At 38.5% G+C, this 21,646-nt stretch overlaps 1 protein-coding gene across 7 annotated transcripts in view; it reads left to right on the top strand.

Annotated features, from left to right (window-relative positions):
- MCF2 (MCF.2 cell line derived transforming sequence) overlaps nucleotides 1–21,646 on the top strand; it is a 125,149-nt gene that overhangs the window by 87,404 nt on the left and 16,099 nt on the right. For all 7 annotated transcript variants that reach the window (XM_061408514.1, XM_061408513.1, XM_061408518.1 and 4 more), the window contains 5 exons: nucleotides 9,823–9,915; nucleotides 10,631–10,756; nucleotides 11,443–11,664; nucleotides 18,225–18,317; nucleotides 21,274–21,352. In XM_061408514.1, coding sequence (XP_061264498.1) covers nucleotides 9,823–9,915; nucleotides 10,631–10,756; nucleotides 11,443–11,664; nucleotides 18,225–18,317; nucleotides 21,274–21,352 — 613 coding nt within the window. The remainder of the gene's footprint in view (nucleotides 1–9,822; nucleotides 9,916–10,630; nucleotides 10,757–11,442; nucleotides 11,665–18,224; nucleotides 18,318–21,273; nucleotides 21,353–21,646) is intronic.

Below are 21,646 nucleotides of genomic sequence, written 5' to 3'. Positions count from 1 at the left end.
ACTTTTTGAAGAACCATTAGATCGTTTTCCAAAGTTGCTGCACCATTTTATATTCCTACAAGCAGTGTATGAGGGACCTAATTGCCCCACATCCCCGCCAACACTTGTTTGTATCTAATTACTTCTTAAACAAGCATTTATTTTTATTTCTTTATGTTCTTATATTTGTATTTTTTATTTTTTTAATATAAATTTATTTATTTTAATTGGAGGCTAATTACTTTACAATATTGCAGTGGTTTTGCCATACACTGACATGAATCTGCCACGGGTGTACATGTGTTCCCTATCCTGAAACCCCCTCCCACCTCCTTCCCCATCCCATCTCTCTGGGTCATCCCAGTGCACCAGCCCCAAACACCCTATATCATGCACTGAACCTGGACTGGCAATCTATTTCACATATGATAATATACATGTTTCAATGCCATTCTCCCAAATCATCCCACCCTCGCCCTCTCCCACAGAGTTCAAAAGACTGTTCTATACATCTGTGTCTCTTTTGCTATCTCACATACAGGGTTATCGTTACCATCTTTCTAAATTCCATATATATGCGTTAGTATACTGTATTGGTGTTTTTCTTTCTGGCTTACTTCACTCTGTTTAATAGGCTCTAGTTTCATCCACCTCATTAGAACTGATTCAAATGCATTCTTTTTAATGGCTGAGTAATACTCCATTGTGTATATGTAGCACAGCTTTCTTATCCATTTATCTGCTGATGGACGTCTAGGTTGCTTCCATGTCCTGGCTATTATAAACAGTGCTGCGATGAACATTGGGGTACACGTATCTCTTTCCATTCTGGTTTCCTCAGTGTGTATGCCCAGCAGTGGGATTGCTGGGTCGTATGGCAGTTCTATTTCCAGTTTTTTAAGGAATCTCCACACTGTTCTCCATAGTGGCTGTACTAGTTTGCATTCCCACCAACAGTGTAAGGGGGTTCCCTTTTCTCCACACCCTCTCCAGCATTTATTGCTTGTAGACTTTAGGATCACAGCCATTCTGACTGGCATGAAATGGTACCTCATTGTGGTTTTGATTTGCATTTCTCTGATAATGAGTGATGTTGAGCATCTTTTCATGTGTTTGTTAGCCATCTGTATGTCTTCTTTGGAGAAATGTCTGTTTAGTTCTTTGGCCCATTTTTTGATTGGGTCGTTTATTTTTCTGGAATTGAGCTGCAGGAGTTGCTTGTATATTTTTGAAATTAATTCTTGTCCATTGCTTTGTTTCCTATTATTTTCTCCCATTTTGAAGGCTGTCTTTTCACCTTGCTTATAGGTTCCTTTGTTGTGCAGAAGCTTTTAATTTTAATTAGGCCTCATTTGTTTAGTTTTACTTTTAATTCCAATATTCTGGGAAGTGGGTCCTAGAGGATCGTGCTGTGGTTTATGTCGGAGAGTGTTTTGCCTATGTTTTCCTCTAGGAGTTTTATAGTTTCTGGTCTAATGTTTAGATCTTTTATCCATTTTGAGTTTATTTTTGTGTATGGTGTTAGAACGTGTTCTAGTTTCATCCTTTTATAAGTGGCTCTCCAGGTTTCCCAACACCAGTTGTTAGAGAGATTGTCTTTTCTCCATTGTATATTCTTGCCTCACTTGTCAAAGATAAGGTGTCCATAGGTGCGTGGATTTATCTCTGGGCTTTCTACTTTGTTCTATCAATGTATATTTCTGTCTTTGTGCCAGTACCATACTGTCTTGATGACTGTGGCTCTGTAGTAGAGCCTAAAGTCAGGCAGGTTGATTCCTCCAGGTCCATTCTTCTTTCTCAAGATTGCTTTGGCTATTCGAGATTTTTTGCATTTCCATACAAATTATGAAATTATTTGTTCTAGCTCTGTGAAAAATACCGTTAGTAGCTTGATAGGGATTGCATTGAATCTATGGATTGCTTTGGGTTGTATACTTATTTTCACTATATTGATTCTTCGAATCCATGAACATGGGATATTTCTCCATCTATTAGTGTCCTCTTTGACTTCTTTCACCAGTTTTTTATATATAGGTATTTAGGTTTCTTTAGGTATATATTCCAAAGTATTTTATTCTTTTTGTTGCAATGGTGAATGGAATTGTTTCCTTAATTTCTCTTTCTGTTTTCTCATTATTAGTGTATAGGAATGCAAGGGATTTCTGTGTGTCAATTTTTTATTCTGCAACTTGACTATATTCATTGATTAGCTCTAGTAATTTTCTGGTGGAGGCTTTAGGGTTTTCTATGTAGAGGATCATGTCATCTGCAAACAGTGAGAGTTTTACTTCTTCTTTTCCAATCTGGATTCCTTTTATTTCTTTTTCTGCTCTGATTGCTATGGCCAAAACTTCCAAAACCATGTTGAATAGTAGCAGTGAGAGTGGGCACCTTTGTCTTGTTCCTGACTTTAGGGGAAATGCTTTCAGTTTTTCGCCATTGAGGATGTTTGCTGTGGGTTTGTCATATATAGCTTTTATTATGCTGAGGTATGTTCCTTCTATTCCTGCTTTCTGGAGGGTTTTTATGATAAATGGATGTTGAATTTTGTCAAAGGCTTTCTCTGCATCTATTGAGATAATCATATGGTTTTTATCTTTCAGTTTGTTAATGTGGTGTATTACATTGATTGATTTGTGGATATTGAAGAACCCTTGCATCCCTGGGATCAAGCCCACTTGGTCATGATGTATGATCTTTTTAATATGTTGTTGGATTCTGTTTGCTAGAATTTTGTTAAGGATTTTTGCATTTATGTTCACCAGTGATATTGGCCTATAATTTTCTTATTTTATGGCATCTTTGTCAGATTTTGGTATTAGGGTGATGGTGGCCTCATAGAATGAGTTTGGAAGTTTACCTTCCTCTGAAATTTTCTGGAAGAGTTTGAGTAGGATAGGTGTTAGCCCTTCTCTAAATTTTTGGTAGAATTCAGCTGTGAAGCCGTCTGGTCCTAGGCTTTTGTTTGCTGGAAGATTTCTGATTACAGTTTCAATTTCCATGCTTGTGATGGGTCTGTTAAGATTTTCTATTTCTTCCTGGTTCAGTTTTGGAAAGTTGTACTTTTCTAAGAATTTGTCCATTTCTTCCAGGTTGTCCATTTTATTGGCATATAGTTGCTGATGGTAGTCTTGTATGATCCTTTGTATTTCTATGTTGTCTGTTGTGATCTCTCCATTTTCATTTCTAATTTTGTTGATTTGATTCTTCTTTTGTTTCTTTATGAGTCTTGCTAATGGTTTGTCAATTTTATTTATCTTCTCAAAGAACCAGCTTTTGGCTTTGTTGATTTTTGCTATGGTCTCTTTTGTTTCTTTTGCATTTATTTCTGCCCTAATTTTTAAGATTTCTTTCCTTCTACTAACCCTGGGGTTCTTCATTTCTTCCTTTTCTAGTTGCTTAAGTGTAGAGTTAAGTTATTTATTTGACTTTTCTCTTGTTTCTTGAGGTAAGCCTGTATTGCTATGAATCTTCCCCTTAGCACTGCTTTTACAGTGTCCCACAGGTTTTGGGTTGTTGTGTTTTCATTTTCACTTGTTTCTATGCATATTTTGATTTCTTTTTTGATTTCTTCTGTGATTTGTTGGTTATTCAGCCGCATGTTGTTTACCCTCCATAGGTTGGAATTTTTAAGTTTTTCTCCTGTAATTGAGATCTAATCTTATTGCATTGTGGTCAGAAAAGATACTTGGAATGATTTCCTTTTTTTTTTTTAATTTACCAAGGCTAGATTTATGGCCTAGGATGTGATCTATCCTGGAGAAGTTTCCATGTGCAGTTGAGAAAAAGGTGAAATTCATTGTTTTGGGGTGAAATGTCCTATAGATATCAATTAGGTCTAACTGGTCTATTGTATCATTTAAAGTTTGTGTTTCCTTGTTAATTTTCTGTTTAGTTGATCTATCCATAGGTGTGAGTGGGGTATTAAAGTCTCCCACTATTATTGTGTTATTGTTAATTTCCCTTTTCATACTTGTTAGCATTTGCCTTACATATTGTAGTGTTCCTATTTTGGGTGCATATATTTTTATAATTGTTCTATCTTCTTCTTAGATTGATCCTTTGATCACTATGTAGCGTCTTTCTTTGTCTCTTTTCACAGCCTTTTTTTTTAAAGTCTATTTTATCTGATATGAGTATTGCTACTCCTGCTTTCTTTTGGTCTCTATTTGCATGGAATATCTTTTTCTAGCCCTTCACTTTCAGTCTGTATGTGTCCTTTGCTTTGAGGTGGGTCTCTTGTAGACAACAGATATAGGGGTCTTGTTTTTTTTATCCATTCAGCCAGTCTTTGTCTTTTGGTTGGGACATTCAACCCATTTATATTTAAGGTAATTATTGATAAATATGATCCCATTGCCATTTACTTTGTTGTTTTGGGTTCGAGTTTATACACCCTTTCTGTGTTTCCAGTCTAGCGAAGATCCTTTAGCATTTGTTGGAGAGCTGGTTTGGTGGTGCTGAATTCTCTCAGCTTTTGCTTGTCTGTAAAACTTTTGATTTCTCCTTCATATTTGAATAAGATCCTTGCTGGGTACAGTAATCTGGGTTGTAGGTTTTTCTCTTTCATCACTTTAAGTATGTCCTACCATTCCCTTCTGACCTGAAGAGTTTCTATTGAAAGATCAGCTGTTATCCTTATGGGAATCCCCTTGTGTGTTATTTGTTGTTTTTCCTTGCTGCTTTTAATATTTGTTCTTTGTGTTTGATCTTTGTTAATTTGATTAATATGTGTCTTGGGGTGTTTCGCCTTGCATTTATCCTGTTTGGGACTCTCAGGGTTTCTTGGACTTGGGTAACTGTTTCCGTCCCCATTGTTTGGGACTCTCAGGGTTTCTTGGACTTGGGTGACTATTTCCTTCCCCATTTTAGGGAAGTTTTCAACTATTATCTCCTCAAGTATTTTCTCATGGTCTTTCTTTTTGTCTTCTTCTGGGACTCCTATGATTCGAATGTTGGGGCATTTAACATTATCCCAGAGGTCTCTGAGGTTGTCCTCATTTCTTTTAATTCTTTTTTCTTTTTCCCTCTCTGCTTCATTTATTTCTACCATTCTATCTTCTACCTCACTAATTCTATCTTCTGCCTCCATTATTCTACTGTTGGTTCCATCCAGAGTGTTTTTGACCTCATTTATTGCATTATTCGTTATATATTGACTCTTTTTTATTTCTTCTAGGTCCTTGTTAAACATTTCTTGCATCTTCTCAATCCTTGTCTCCAGGCTATTCCTCTGTAACTCCATTTTGTTTTCAAGATTTTGGATCATTTTCACTATCATTATTCAGAATTCTTTATCAGGTAGATTCCCTATCTGTTCCTCTTTCATTTGGTTTGATGGGCATTTGTCCTGTTCCTTTGCTGTGTATTTCTCTGCCTTTTCCTCTTGTTTATATTGCTGAGTTTGGGGTGGCCTTTCTGTATTCTGACAGTTTGTAGAGTTCTCTTTATTGTGGAGTTTTCTCCCTGTGGATGGGGTTGTACGGGTGGCTTGTCAAGGTTTCCTGGTTAGGGGAGCTTGTGTCGGTGTTCTGGTGGGTGGAGCTGGATTTCTTCTCTCTGGAGTGCAATGAAGTGTCCAGTAATGAGTTATGAGATGTCTGGTTTTGGAGTAACTTTGGGCAGCCTGTATATTGAAGCTCAGGGCTGTGTTCCTGTGTTGCTGGAGAATGTGCATGGTATGTCTTGCTCTGGAACTTGTTGGCCCTTGGGTGGTGCTTGGTTTTAGTGTAGGTATGGAGGTGTTTGATGAGCTCCTGTCAATTAATGTTCCCTGGAGTCAGGAGTTCTCTGGTGTTCTCAGGATTTGGACTTAAGCCTCCTGCTTCTGGTTTTCAGTCTTTTCCTTACAGTAGCCTCAAGAGTTCTCCATCTTTACAACACTGATAATAAAACATCTAGGTTAATAATGAAAAGTTTCTCCACAATGAGGGACACCCGGAGAGGTACACAGTTACATGGAAAAGAGAAGAGGAAAGAGGGAGATAGAGGTGAGCAGGAGTAGAAGAGGGGGAATCAAAAGGGGAGAGAGCAAGCTAGCCAGTAATCACTTCTCTATGTGCTCTGCACAGTCTGGACCACTCAGAGATGTTCACGGAGTTACAGAGAGAAGAGAAGAGGGAGGAAGGAGACAGAGGTGGCCAGGAGGATAAAAGGGGGAATCAAAAGGAGGGAGACAGATCTAGCCAGTAATCAGTTCCCTAAGTGTTCTCCACAGCCCAGAACACACAAAGAGATTCACAGAGTTGGATAGAGAAGAGAAAGGGGAGGGAGGAATTAGAGGCGACCTGGTTGAGAAAAAGGAGAGTTAAAAGGGGGAAAGAGCAATCAAGCCAGTAATCTCACTCCCAAGTAAAAATGAGTAATGAAGATTGAGTTCTTAAAGGTACAAAATTGATAACAAATACCAAAAAGGAAAGATTAAAAATCTAGAGTGGAGGTTAGATTCTCAAAAATACAATATTAAAAAAAAAAAAACAAAACAAATTCACAAACATTATAAAATATATATATGAAGTTTGCTTCCCTGGTTGCACAGACTGTAAAGCATCTGCCTGCAGTGCAGGTGACTGGGTTTGATCCCTGGGTGGGGAAGATCCCCTGGAGAAGGAAATGGCAACCCGCTCCAGTACTCTTGTCTGAAAAATTCCATGGACTGAGGGGCCTGGTAGGCTACAGTCCATGGGGTCGCAAAAAGTCGGACACGACTGAGTGACTTCACTTCACTTTGCTTTAAAAATAGGGTCCTTTTTTTTTTTTTTACAAAGTAATAGTAGGTTATAAAAATGAAAATTAAAGGATTAATAGAGGATGTAAAAGAAAAAAAAATTAATTTAAAAATGATAATTAAAAAATATATCTAGGACTTTCTCTGGTGTTGTTGTGGACAGTGTGGGGTCAGTTCATTTCTGATAGTTCCCTGATCTGGCTTATACTCTCAAGATCTATAGATCCCTCCCTATGTAGTCATTGCTAACTACAGGGTTTTAATCTATTGCACTTGTCATTTCCAAAGCTGTTCCCTCTGTTGATTTTAGCTTCTTCTGTTTGCTGGTCTTTTCAGTGTCTCATTTCCACCCTGACACAAGTGGGCAGTGGTGGTCACTTTTTTAGGCTCACTTATTCAGTCTTGATGTGGGGAGGGAGGAACACTGCAAACAAATATTACTGGAGTGTGTGGGGAGTGCTCACAGTGTTTCAGCAGCACTGGGTTTGCCCCCACTCACAGTGTTTGTGCTTTCCCAGTCTACACTTCTCAGGCTTTAGGTTGCTCTGCTGGAAACTGTCTGATGCGGGCCCTGGGTTGCATGCACTTCCCCCGTCTAAGCCACTCAGGTTCAGGTTCTTGGATACTCTACAAAGGTGTAGACTTGGTTGGGCCTGCGTTTTGTGCCCTTCCCAGGTCCGAGCAGCTCAGGTGACCAGGTGCTTGCCCAGCGCAGTCACCCCCAGTTGGAGGTGCATCTTATTGCCTCCCCTGTCCCTCCACTCAGTTTTCTGGGTGTACAATGGGCGTGCCTTCTCAGGTGTGCCGTGTGTCTCTTCTGGAGAGCTGATCTCTGGCTGCGACCCTCCTGGTGGATGTCAATCATCCAGAATCCCAAGAAGTCTTGGTTAGCAACGAAGCCTGCTTGCAGTTTGGTAGAGGATGCCTCTCCCAGGCTGCAATTGCACGCTTCCAGCTCTGGCTGGCTGCCCTCTCCTGCCTGTCTCCAGTGGGGGATGGGCCGGTCCACAGCTGGCTAGCTGTGCTCAGTCCTTTGTTCTGTGAGTGGGCCTGGCAGTGTCTTAGGTTAGGGCTTTTTGTGGGATAGCTATCCCACAGTCTGGGTTGCTATCTCAAATTAGTTTCCTCAGATTGCCCTTGGGGCATTTAGGCCTGGTCCTTACCCTAAGCAGTGCAGCCCGTGCCTCCCTGTCCAGGCCCTGCTTGCTAGTGGCAGATGCGAGCGTCTGGGCTGCTTCTCTGTTGGGAGTTGCTGTTAGCCACGTAATCTGTGGGTTTTGATTGTTTATTTATTTACTTTTCCTCCCAGTTATGTTGCCCTCTGAGATCCCAAGACTCGCAATAGACCTGCCGGTGAGAGTGTTTCCTGGTGTTTGGAAACTTCTTTCTATTTTAAGATTCCCTTCCTGGGACGGATCTCCGTCCCTAACTCTTTTGTCTCTCTTTCTATCTTTTATATTTTGTCCTACCTCCTTTCGAAGACAATGGGCTACCTTTCTGGATGCCTAATGTCCTTTGCCAACAAAGGTTCGTCTAGTCAAGGCTATGGTTTTTCCTGGATGTGAGAGTTGGACTGTGAAGAAGGCTGAGCACCGAAGAATTGATGCTTTTGAACTGTGGTGTTGGAGAAGACTCTCGAGAGTCCCTTGGACTGCAAGGAGATCCAACCAGTCCATTCTAAAGGAGATCAGCCCTGGGATTTCTTTGGAAGCAATGATGCTAAAGCTGAAATTCCAGTACTTTGGCCACCTCATGCGAAGAGTTGACTCATTGGAAAAGACTCTGATGCTGGGAGGCATTGGGGGCAAGAGGAGAAGGGGACGACAGAGGATGAGGTGGCTGGATGGCATCACTGACTCGATGGACATGAGTCTGAGTGAACTCTGGGAGTTGGTGATGGACAGGGAGGCCTGGCGTGCTGTGATTCATGGGTTGCAAAGAGTCAGACATGACTGAGCGACTGATCTGATCTGATCTGATCTGAATGTCCTCTGCCAGCATTCAGAAGTTGTTTTGTGGAATTTGCTCAGCGTTCAAATGTTTTGTTGATGAATTTGTGTTCGAGAAACTGGTCTCCCTGTCCTATTCCTCTGCCATCTTAGGACCACCCCTTAAACAAGCATTTAAAATTACTTCTTATACAATCATCTTTTTTTTAAACCCCACCTTCATCTCCAACTTTCAGAGGAGGAAGGCATTCTTGGAGGAGGGGGAAAGGTGTTCTTGAACATAAATTGAGTTATTCCTTGGGGTTGCCCTTTGCCAGTTTCCAAATTTTGTAGATGTTTTCCCTTCTCTCAGCTTGTAACTTTAGGTTTTGCCTTGTAAAAATGTTTCCATCGTGTTAGTTGTATTTCATGAGTGAGAAGAGCCAAATACATGTATCAGTTCACCATTTTTAACCATAAATTGATAATTGAATTAGATGTATTGAATTTTACCCATATATAGAGGAGGGTCCTGGATCTTACATAGGTATATCCTCTCCCATTCCCTTTGTGTTCTGCACTTCCTATATGCACATTTCATCCCAAATAGCTTCATTTTGCCCTAAATATGGACTCTACAATGTTCCCAGGACCCAGAGTCATGACTCCTATATTTATAGTGGCAGCAAGCCAGTAATCAAATGAAATATAGCACTAGTTGATAAAGGCTATATTTTTCTTGTGACATTTAGGAAACTCTTCTCATACCCAGTCTGATTTATATTCAGTGCAACCTATTTCTTTTCTGGGTCTTGTCATGTGGAACTGAGCCTTTTGTTAATTTTCTTGGATACTCTGAAGAACTTTCTGGTCATGTTAACCTAGGATCATTCATTGCTTTCTGACTTTTTAAGCATTCCACATGATTGTGAATTTATACGTAATTTTTTTTTGTCTTTGAAATTTGGGGATTTTCTCTCTCTCCAATCCTTGAAATAATGTTCACTGTAGTTTTCCAGATATACTGCCTCTTAAAATTTCCATACCATATAGGACAGCGATCTTTCTGGTAAATTTTCCTTGAGATGTAAGAAACATCCATGCGTTGGGTCTAATCAGTGAACATTTGGCATTTTCATAGGCAAATGTCTTAATTTAAACTTATTAATAATTCTATTTTAATGACAGGAATGTCAAAGAAAATTGAAACACAGACTTGGTCTGGATTCCTATTTACTGAAACCAGTGCAACGTATCACTAAATACCAGTTACTGTTGAAGGTAATTACATGAAGCATTTCTTTCTTTACTTACTTTTTTGGGTCAGATGTAGCAAAGCCATTAAAAAGGAAGCACTAGAAACAGGTAGGCTCCCTGACTGGGAGGGCTAGATATAGCAGTAGAATCTATGCTTTTAGCTGTTTGTGTCCATACAAGTTACAGTGATACATGGACAAGATTGACTGCAGAAGGTTTACTGTTGAAGTGGAACTAAACAAATACTTCTTACAGTTTTGAGACTGTATTTCCTATGAGCCTTCTCAGTGAAAAATAAAGATAGCATATCCCTCAGTAATGTGAAAGGATTCCTAAAATGTCATGTTAGGTATAAATACAACATTGTTTTAAAATGTCTTTTCACAATGTTCTATGGTGTACGCATGGTGAATAAAATTAATTGCTCTACATGGAGGACCAAAAAGATGTGTAATTGTTTTAAAAACGAATCTCTAGTGTGTCCTAATAGCTATTGTTTGCCAGTATTGAATGCTCTTTACTTTCTACTGTTTAGTCACTATTCCATTTCTTCCCCAGTTTTGACATTGTTATTAAATATAGTATTAATGTGACAAATAGCATGTGAAAGAAATTACTCAAAAAAGTGCCATTATCTTTGGATTCCTCCTTGAAAGCATGTTAGCGAAAAATATATTCATTTTCTCCAGCTATTAATATCTGCCTAATATTAAGTTTAACTCTTGACTTCTAATTACAGGAGCTATTAAAATATAGCAAAGACTGTGTCGGATCTGTAGAATTAAAGGAGGCACTTGACACAATGCTGGATTTACTGAAGTCAGTTAATGACTTAATGCATCAGACTGCAATAAATGGCTATATCGTAAGTAGATCTTCATGATTGTTGCAGTTTTACAGGGTAAGCATGTTAACATCTCTTTCTTCCTCTCCTGAAACAACTGAGAAATAAGACGTGAGAGGCAGACAAACGAAGGATCTAAATGTCAGCATTATTACTTATGATGCTAAGTGGAAAATTGGCTTCAGATCAGCAGCCAGATGGATTTACGACATTCCCCTTGTACCTAACAAGGCCTACCCCCAAGTGCAGACCTTGGGAGATCCCACGTGATGGGATATTTGGGTCTATTCTAAGGAGACATATGGTCTCAGAAGTGCTCTTTGCCCAGGTCCAAGATAGAGAGATGGAAGAAAGAGATCAAATCTTTAGGAGTTAGCTCCACCCCGTGGGAAAACTTGGACTGGAAGAGCTCACTCGCCAATCAGGACTGAGGAAGCCATGGGGAGAGTTGGCCCAGCTGAAATACCTCCACATTGGAGACATGAAGCCAGGGAAAAGGAGGTTTCTTCTATCTCCCAGTCCCACAGTCATTTTGTAACCGGCTGACACATGGCATGTTTTCATGTGAAAAGTTATGATGAATGAAACTTTTAAAACTATAAATTATGCTTCAGGGTTTTAGTAGCTTAAACTAAACACTGTAATGATGCTGTCAGATCTGAATGCCCTTCTGCCCTGTACTAATGAGCTGAGGTTTTCTGTTCCAGGGAAACTTAAATGAGCTGGGCAAGATGATAATGCAGGGTGCGTTCAGTGTTTGGATTGGACACAAGAAAGGTACTACAAAGATGAAGGATTTTGCTCGATTCAAACCAATGCAGCGGCACCTTTTCCTGTATGAAAAAGCCGTCGTATTTTGTAAAAGGCGTGTTGAAAGTGGAGAAGGTGGTGATCGATACCCATCATACAGTTTTAAGCACTGTTTGAAAGTAAGACCTTTTGAATTGTATAATGTAATAGTTTCTCGTGTATGCATATATTGTATTCAAATTTGTGTACTTTTTCAGTTCAGATGACTGGGTTTTATACTTTAGTCACACACATTTGTATATTTTTTTCTAAACAAAATCTTTTGTTTTAAACTGAAGTATAATTGGCCTATAACATTGTATTTGTTTCAGGTATATAGTGTAATGAGTCAATATTTGTACATATTGTGAAATGATCGCCACAAATAACATCCATCACCACACAGTTAAAAACATTTTTTTTCTTGTGATAACTTTTAAGATCTACTCTCTTAGCAAGTTTCAAATATGAAGTACAGTATTATTAATCATGGTCACCATAGTTACCATGCTATACATTACATCCCTGGGGTTTATTTATTTTACAACTGGAAGTTTGTACCCTTTGACCCCCTTCTCTACTCATTTCTCAAGCTCTCACCCATGAAACCTTAAGTAGGAGTCATATAGAGATGTCAGGTGAAGCAGAACTTGTCTGCCTGAAGTGAGAACCAGAAAGGGCAGAATGTAACCTTCTCTTCCTCTCTCACTTCAGTCCCAGGCATTCCTCAAGGGGGCGCCCTAGTGTCCTGCCTGGTGCAGGAAGAGACCCAGGCTCCCCCATTTGCCCTGTCTTACCAATGACACCAGGTGGAGTTCTTGGTCTTGGTAGCAAGGACTTTTTATCATACAGGAGAGTCAAAGAGGAAAGAGTTTTTTCCTTTTTTTTTTTTTTCAATGTAATTAAAAAATGGATCACTTTTTTTGTTGTTGTTTTTCTTGGCCTCGCCACTCAGCTTAGTTCCCCAACTAGGGATTGATTCTGTGGCCCCCTTGCACTGGAAGCACAGAGTCTTAACCACTGGACTACCAGATCACTTTTATGTCTAGCATATTCCCATCATATTCCTCCTCCATCCCCTCTCTTCCTGGGTGTTCCAAAGCCACCTATTGCTGAATCTTGCCCACACCTGTCCTGTCTGATCCTTAGAAATTGCTTTCTTCTCTCCCATAACCCAAACCACCATTCTGTCCTACAGTTAGTTTGGTATTCAAATGAGAGCAGTATTGTGTGAGGAAGTTATTGGCAATTCAGTGCCATTCCCAGCTGGTTTTGACATTTGAGAAGAGGAACTTCCAATCCACAGGAGTCTGTAATTGGCAAATTTGATTTTTTTCACACCTAATTAATTTTATCTTTCAAGTTCTACATTGTAAAAGCAATATAGCATTTGTTAAAGAAAATTTGGGGACTTCCATGATGGTGCAGTGGTTAAGACTCTGAGCTCCCACCGGGAGGGGCAGAGGTTTGATCCCTGGTCAAGGAAGATACTGCATGTTGTGCAGCGTGACCAAAAAAAAGAAAAGAAAAGAAAATTTGGAAAATGGAGAAAATTATTACCCTCAACTTCCCAGCCACTATCATTTTGGCTATTTCTCATGAGCCTGTTGTTTCTTGGTTGTTAGCAAGTTGAGAATTGATGAGATATCCAGCAGTGGTAATAAAGAGGATGGGCCATATGTCCTGAGCAGGCATGAGGGCTTTGTGTCAGGAGGCCCCCTGAGAAGCAGACCCTGATTTTGATTCTTCCCAGATGCCAACAACTGTATACTGTTCCTGACAGAATTCCTAACCACAGTTAGGTCTCTGATCTTTTCCTATGGTCTACTTTCCCTGCTGAACCCACAGCTATGGCTCTTCAAAACTCTCACTGTTTTCATAACAAATGTCCTGTTGCTCTTTTGATATTAGCCACCCATCTCCAAGCCCCTAAAATCTCCAAGGGTCTTTTATGTCTCTAATAAACTTTGGTTGAAAATCAAGAGTTTGTAATCGACATCAAACAGGGTTCAGGTTTCCTGCTCTCTGTATATCTGTTCCCCGGGAAGGTACTTTATCTTCATAGACTAGTTGGACCCAAATCCATTTGATTCACTTTTTATTTGTAGAGTGACCTAGTTACTACTAATGGACTATTTCTGGCTTGTACTGATTTTTCTTTTTTTACTTTTCTCTCTCTCTCTTTTTTACTTTTAATTTATCACAAATTGGACACACTAACAGAGTAGTTTAGTATTTCTAAAGTATATCAGAGTGAGGATGGATTGGTATGTGGTAACCAGTTCATGAGAATGCAAACAGTGGTTACCATGGAAACAGAGGGTGGGATAGATGCAAGAAACATTTCCATGGCAGGTAAACAGGAAGGCTTGTTGACTTACTAGATGCAGAAAATAAATAATAACTGACATTGGAAGGAAAAAAATCAGCCTGTTTTTTCTTTGATTCCACAGTAACACCTAGTGTCCTTAATAAAAGACATTAGTCACTGATGCCTGCAAGGATTGAGACCAGCATTATTAGGAAAATGGTGATGTTGCTCACAGAGAAAGATCGAAATTAAGCTATTTCTTATAAGCCTCACTATGCTTTCTTCCTCTTGCTTACATGAAATTCTGGAATTAAATAATTGCTGGTAGGACTAGTCGGTGTGTTACATAAGAGTTTGGATTCCTGGTTTCAGAATCTTCCCCTTGGTAGAGAGGATCAATGTGGAAGCACTTTCAAGGAACTGTTGCCTTGACTTCATCATATCAAGCTGGAATTTCATGGCCTGACAGCTGTATGATGACTGTGTGCTATATTTTAAGTTGACAGCTCCTGTGCAAAGGAAAGGCCCTAAAGTACACACACACAGTCAGTCAAATGGAGACATTCGAGTTCTTCAGATTCCTTAGTTCATGCGTTTATTATTTTCATCTATGTTTTTAAGTGTAACAAATATATGCATCATGCTATTTTGCTAGAAGCTGTTTAAATGTTATCAGTGTTAATTCATTTAATCTACATAGCAACTTTATATGAAGTAGGAATTATTATAAACCCCATTTGAGGATAGGCAAGCCAAGTTCCAGAGAGGTGAATATTTCATCCAAGGGCATAGAGTCACACCCAGGCAGATGGCCTCGAACTCCATGATCATAACACCTGCACCATGCTGGCAGGTCTTGTTCTTGCTTGTTTATTTCATTCCTTCATTCCTTTTTATCTCTATCCTCTGCACTTCATCTCCTCTCTACCCCTGTAGCAACCATTCTAATTTATTTGATGTACATCCTTCAGTTTGTGTGTTCTTTTTAAATACATACTAATGTTCTGTGCCCATTTAGTTTTTTTTAATATAAATTTATTTATTTTAATTGGAGGCTAGTTACTTTACAATATTGTATCGGTTTTGCCATACATCAACATGAATCCACAACAGGTGTACACGTGTTCCCCATCCTGAACCCCCCTCCCACCTCCCTCCCCATATCATCCCTCTGGGTCACCCCAGTGCACCAGCCCCGAGCATCCTGTATCATGTATCGAACCTGGACTGGCGATTCGTTTCACATATGATATTATACATGTTTCAATGCCATTCTCCCAAATCATCCCACCCTTGCCCTCTCCCACAGAGTCCAAAAGACTGTTCTATACATCTGTGTCTCTTTTGCTGTCTCGCATACAGGGTTATTGTTACTATCTTTCTAAATTCCATATATATGCATTAGTATACTGTATTGGTGTTTTTCTTTCTGGCTTACTTCACTCTGTATAGTAGGTTCCAGTTTCATCCACCTCATTAGAACTGATTCAAATGTATTCTTTTTAATGGCTGAGTAATACTCCATTGTGTATATGTAGCACAGCTTTCTTATCCATTCGTCTGCTGACGGACATCTAGGTTGCTTCCATGTCCTGGCTATTATAAACAGTGCTGCAATGAACATTGGGGTACACTTGTCTCTTTCAATTCTGGTTTCCTCAGTGTGTATGCCCAGCAGTGGGATTGCTGGGTCGTATGGCAGTTCTATTTCCAGTTTTTTAAGGAATCTCCACACTGTTCTCCATAGTGGCTGTACTAGTTTGCATTCCCTCCAACAGTGTAAGAGAGTTCACTTTTCTCCACACCCTCTCCAGCATTTATTGCCAATTTTTATAAATTGTATTCTGATATAATCCTCGTTTTCTTTCTTTTTTGATCCCAGAAACTGTTTTCAAGATACAGTTATGTTACTGTTTTATACCCAATACCTTGCTTGTAATTGCCTCACGGCAGTTCAGCCTTGCTGCATTTTTTGTTTTGTTAATATGAAGATAAATTTTTAAATAATACTAACTCAAGAGGTAACTATTATGTATCCCAGATACATAAATATAAGTCTTAAAATTTGTAGTTCTTGGTTATAATCCCAGAGTTCTTGACCCACTGGGAGACTTTTTAACAAGGTAGTTGACATCATTGTACTGCCCTGAAGACAGAAAATTAGTTTAAAAGTCGGGGCCCTGAGTACTTGATGCAGCAAGATGTCTTCAGATAAAATGCTTTGTAGTAAAGAAAATAAATTCACAGCTGTCAGAAATCATCAATGAAAATGTGAAGGATGAGGCAGAGATCACAGTTACGGTATAACTATAGAATCAGCTTTGTTCTTTTGTTTTATATATATATTATTTATTACATAGTATATCATATGACTGATAGAACTTTAACTCTGCCTCTATTCTTAAAAATCTTTCAATAAAATCTTTATATTTTATTATTTGAGAAAATATGTACAATCCATGAATTGCAAATAGATTGTATTACAGTAGATCATTTGTAGTGAATTGCTTAGAACTAAGAAGGCAATGGCACCCCACTCTAGCACTCTTGCCTGGAAAATCCCATGGACGGAGGAGCCTGGTAGGCTGCAGTCCATGGGGTCGCGAAGAGTCGGATATGACTGAGTGACTTCTCTTTCACTTTTTACTTTCATGCGTTGGAGAAGGAAATGGCAACCTACTCCAGTATTCTTGCCTGAAGAATCCCAGGGACGGGGGAGCCTGGTGGGCTGCCGCCTATGGGGTCACACAGAGTCGGACACGACTGAAGTGACTTAGCAGCAGCAGCAGCAAGAACAATATTGGAGAAGGAAATGTCAGCCCATTCCAGTATTCTTGCCTGGGAAATGCCATGGACAGAGGAGCCTGGCATGCTACAGTCTATAGGGTCGCAAAAGAGTTGGGCACAACTTATCTACTAAACAACAAGAGCAAGAACAATATAGTTTGATAGAGATAATTGTTAGATTTCCAGAGTAACTCAAAAGATTTATTTAATCTATAATGCTGTGCTTTATGTAGGCAGTGAAAAAATAGCAAAACTGTTGCTATTCAAATAAGGAGAAGCTGAGAAAGCAAACTCATACTTTAAAAAAACTCATCTTATTATCTAAGCCTTTAATGCATGCTATATAATCCTTCTATCAACTCTATGAAATAGGTACTCTTCCTATTTTATAGTCAACACAAGTTCAGAATGATTAAGCAACTTGCACCAAGACACTTAGCTAGCTCATGGGCTTTCCATCTTACCATGCTGTTAGGACAAAACCATGTATTGAAACAAAATCAGTTTAAATAGAGCTTGAATATGAGATTATTATTTATCTTAAAACCTGATGTTTGAACAAAAGTAGTTTAGTTAGAGTGGTTGAGTAGGAATATAAAGATGATTTTTGATCATTCTGAAAGTAACTTCTGAGTACATTCAGGGTAGATATCACAAGCTTTTTCATTTCTAAGTATAATCCCTTTTCTTTTTCTTGGTACGGGGATCTCACTAAGTACTACTCTTAATGCTTATCAGCTCTAATTAGGATCATTTGGGACACATGTAAATGGAACAGAGTGTGAGATATTCCTTTAGATAATTAGGCAAGAATTGAAAGAAAAGAAAGCAGAAGGAGACTAAAAGAGAATGTGTACAAGGGAGTGAAATTGCTCAAAATGGAATTAACCAAGCTACTAGCAGCACAGGATAAAAGAAAATGGAAAAGTTTGTGCTTTGCACAATCATGTGAAAGAGAAGAAAAACTATGGTAAGGAAGGATTATTGCATGTCAAAGTTTCCCTGGCTACAAGAAGACATCACTCTCCCGTGACAGATTATTTATTTTCCAGAGAAGCTGAGAGATTGGTGGAAATAGAGGGGATTTTTGTGTAGCTAATTGGTTCCTGCCTGACCTGTAAATTGGATGTCTATAACATGTAGGATTTCTATAGACATAAGTAATCATTTATGAGATTAACTTATCTGGCCTATGATTATTAAAAATAAACCATTTAAATTAGTTTTGGATGACCTTGTTCACTGATATTTAACTACTTTTACTTCTGTGTTTGACACAATTCATTTTTATAGTGTACTGTTAATTTATAACAGAATTCAATCTTACGTGGACTACTTGGATGTTCAAATTTATAACAATTTGTTTCAGTCACTGGAATGGAACGTGTAGTCTGTACTATAAGTGCATAGTTCAGTGAAACCATATAAATATTCAGGTCTGTGATTGAATTCATCATTTCATATTTTTTGAATGTAAAAGTATATTTTGCACAAATGAGAAATTCTGTTTCATTTAGAATATGATGGGTATGACGGGAATAGATTTAATGTAACTTCATTTTCAGAATAAAATGCTCATAAAAATCATGACATATATTGTAGATGGATGAACTTGGAATCACTGAATATGTAAAAGGAGATAACCGCAAGTTTGAAATCTGGAATGCTGGAAAGGAAGAAGTTTATATTGTCCAGGTTGGTCATTTAAGAATTGTTCTAGAAACTCTACCTGCCTTAAGATACAAAAGTCTGAATTTGCAAACAAAAATAATTTTGGTTACATTACAGAAATTCTCAGTCCTTTCCTATAGGTCACCTAAATATTATTTGATAATTATTCTTTGTGATACAGTTAAACATGTTATCAGTTAGCAAATTTTCTTTGATTCTTTTATTTAAATATAGTTGGTATACAATATTATATGTTATCGGTATACAATATAGTGATTCATAATTTTTAAAGATTATTTTCCATTTATAGTTATTATAAAATATTGGATATAGTCCCCAAGTGATTCAATAAATCCTTGTAGTTTATTTTATACTTAATAGTTTATAGCTCTTAATCCCCTACCCCCACATTGCCCCTCTACACTTCCGTCTCCCAGCTGGTAACCACTAGTTTGTTCTCTGTATCTGTGAATCTGCTTCTTTTTTGTTATATTCACTAGTTTGTTTTATTTTTTGGATTCCACATACAAGTGATATCATACACATGATATCATATTTGTCTTTCTCTGACTTATTTCACTTGATATAATACCCTCCAAGTCCATCCTATTGTTGAAAATGGCAAAATTTCATTCCTCTTTATGACTGAGTAGTATTCCATTGTGTGTGTGTGTGTGTGTGTGTGTGTGTGTGTGTGTGTGTATATATATACTGCCTTTTAAATCCATTGATCTGTTGATGCACACTTAGGTTACTTCTGTTGGCAAAAGTTTTTTTAACTTGAGATGTGTCTGTGATGCTTTCTGTGGCTTTAAGTTTTCACTGCTACATCAGGAGACTTATGAATAAGAACTGGAAGCCAAGAGCTTGGCTGGTGCTTTTCTGTCCCCATCAAATTTCTAGAGTTACAGATTGATAACAGTGCTGAATTCCTCTTGTGCTCAGCATTCAGAGAGGACCTGATTATGAGACAAGGTGATATGATGGTTCAGATGAGGTCGTTGTTTCTAAAGAATGTGGTTAAAGCCCTGGCCACACATGCTATAATGTTCAACCTGTATCAGGGAAGAGGAGAGAAATTAGAACATTTTAAGAGCCATTTCAAAAGTATTTGTATCATGACTTGTTACCTGTTGACAATGCTTGATGTTTTTTATTTGTTTTAACTCTGTCTTCATTCAGTTCAGTTCAGTCACTCAGTCGTGTCTGACTCTTTGCGACCCCATGAATTGCAGCACGCCAGGCCTCCCTGTCCATCACCAACTCCCAGAGTTCACTCAAACTCATGTCCATCGAGTCGGTGATGCCATCCAGCCATGTCATCCTCTGTCGTCCCCTTCTCCTCCTGCCCCCAATCCCTCCCAGCATCAGAGTCTTTTCCAATGAGTCAGCTCTTCGCATGAGGTGGCCAAAGTATTGGAGTTTCAGCTTTAGCATCAGTCCTTCCAAAGAACATCCAGGACTGATCTCCTTTAGGATGGACTGGTTGGATCTCCTTGCAGTCCAAGGAACTCTCAAGAGTCTTCTCCAACACCACAGTTCAAAAGCATCAATTCTTTGGTGCTCAGCTTTCTTCACAGTCCAACTCTCACATCCATACATGACCACTGGAAAAACCATAGCCTTGACTAGACGGACCTTTGTTGGCAAAATAATGTCTCTGCTTTTGAATATGCTATCTAGATTGGTCATAACTTTCCTTCCAAAGAGTAAGTGTCTTTTAATTTCATGGCTGCAATCACCATCTGCAGTGATTTTGGAGCCCCCCAAAAATAAAGTCTGACACTGTTTCCACTGTTTCCCCATCTATTTCCCATGAAGTGATGGGACCAAATGCCATGATCTTCGTTTTCTGAATGTTGAGCTTTAAGCCAACTTTTTCACTCTCTTCTTTCACTGTCATCTAGAGGCTTTTTAGTTCCTCTTCACTTTCTGCCATAAGGGTGGTGTTATCTGCATATCTGAGGTTATTGATATTTCTCCCGGCAATCTTGATTCCAGCTGGTGCTTCTTCCAGCCCAGTGTTTCTCATGATGTACTCTGCATATAAGTCAAATAAGCAGGGTGACAATATACAGATAATTCATAAAAATATATGCTCTTGGCTTGATTTAGATGTAAGATTTTTCTTATGTATTAACAAACTTATCTTGTAAGTAATGGGAGGATATTTAAGGAGGGAAGATAACTATGCAAGCAATTGTTTTTAAATTTTTTTGGCTGCACTACGGTGTGGTATGTTGAATCTTGGTTTCTGAACCAGAGATCAAACCCAGGCCCTTAGCAGTGAAAGCACCGAGTCCTAACCCAGTAGTCCACCAGGGAATTCTGTGCAATAGATTGTCTTTTCAGAAACAATAGAGCTTGTTTTGTTTTACTAAAATTAAACATGAAAACATTTATATTTTTTATTTTTTTATTTATTTTTATTTTTTTAATTTTATTTAATTTTTAAACTTTACATAATTGTATTAGTTTTGCCAAATATATTTTAAAAACCCTGCTACACAGAAAAGAATAAGTGAGATTTATATTTCACATTTCTCTAAGCATTGGGCTTCCCTAATGGCTCAGCTGGTAAAGAATCCACCTGCAATGTGGGAAACCTGGGTTCGATCGCTGGGTTGGGAAGATCCCCTGGAGAATGGAATGGCTATCCACTCCAGTATTCTTGCCTGGAGAATTCCATGGATTGTATAGTCCATGGGGTTGTAAAGATTCAGACATGGCTGAGTAACTTTCACTTTTCACTAAGCATTACTATTGAAGGGCAGTTTCAAATTAGTCTTGACTATTATTTCATCTAATCTGATGGCTGTTTATTTGCTTCTTGGAAGTTTAAGAATCAAAATGTTAGGGTAAGAATATGATAGTTCAGAATATAGATTATGTTTAATATAATAATGACCTTTGTTTTACTATAAAGCATCCTTTTAAAAAGGAAACATGTCTTCTCCTCCCTCATTTTTTAAATCTTTAGGCTTCAAATATAGATATGAAGATGATGTGGTTAAAAGAAATCAGAACTATTTTGTTGAAGCAACAGGAACTTTTGACAGGTAAATTCAAGCATGCATTCTCTAGAACAGGAAGTATAAGAACAATTCAGTGTCTCAGATTTGTGATAATTTTTACAAGGAATGGGGCTGATATTTACTTTCTACTATTTACAATTAAACTCGTTAGTAGGAGATCAAGATTCAGGGAGCTGTTTGAATTATTTCAGAAAATGAATTTTGCAGTAGAAGATGAGCTCTAATGCCTGGGAAGCAGTTTTGCAGTGATAAAGCAATCTGAATGTGTTAATTCTAAGTCCTTCCCATGAGGCAGCTCTGTGTGGGGACTCAGTAATC

This window comes from Bos javanicus, chromosome X (genome assembly GCF_032452875.1).
Source record: "Bos javanicus breed banteng chromosome X, ARS-OSU_banteng_1.0, whole genome shotgun sequence".
NCBI lineage: Eukaryota > Metazoa > Chordata > Mammalia > Artiodactyla > Bovidae > Bos > Bos javanicus.
Note: the sequence above shows the minus strand (reverse complement) of the source record. Positions and strands in the feature narration are given on the sequence as shown.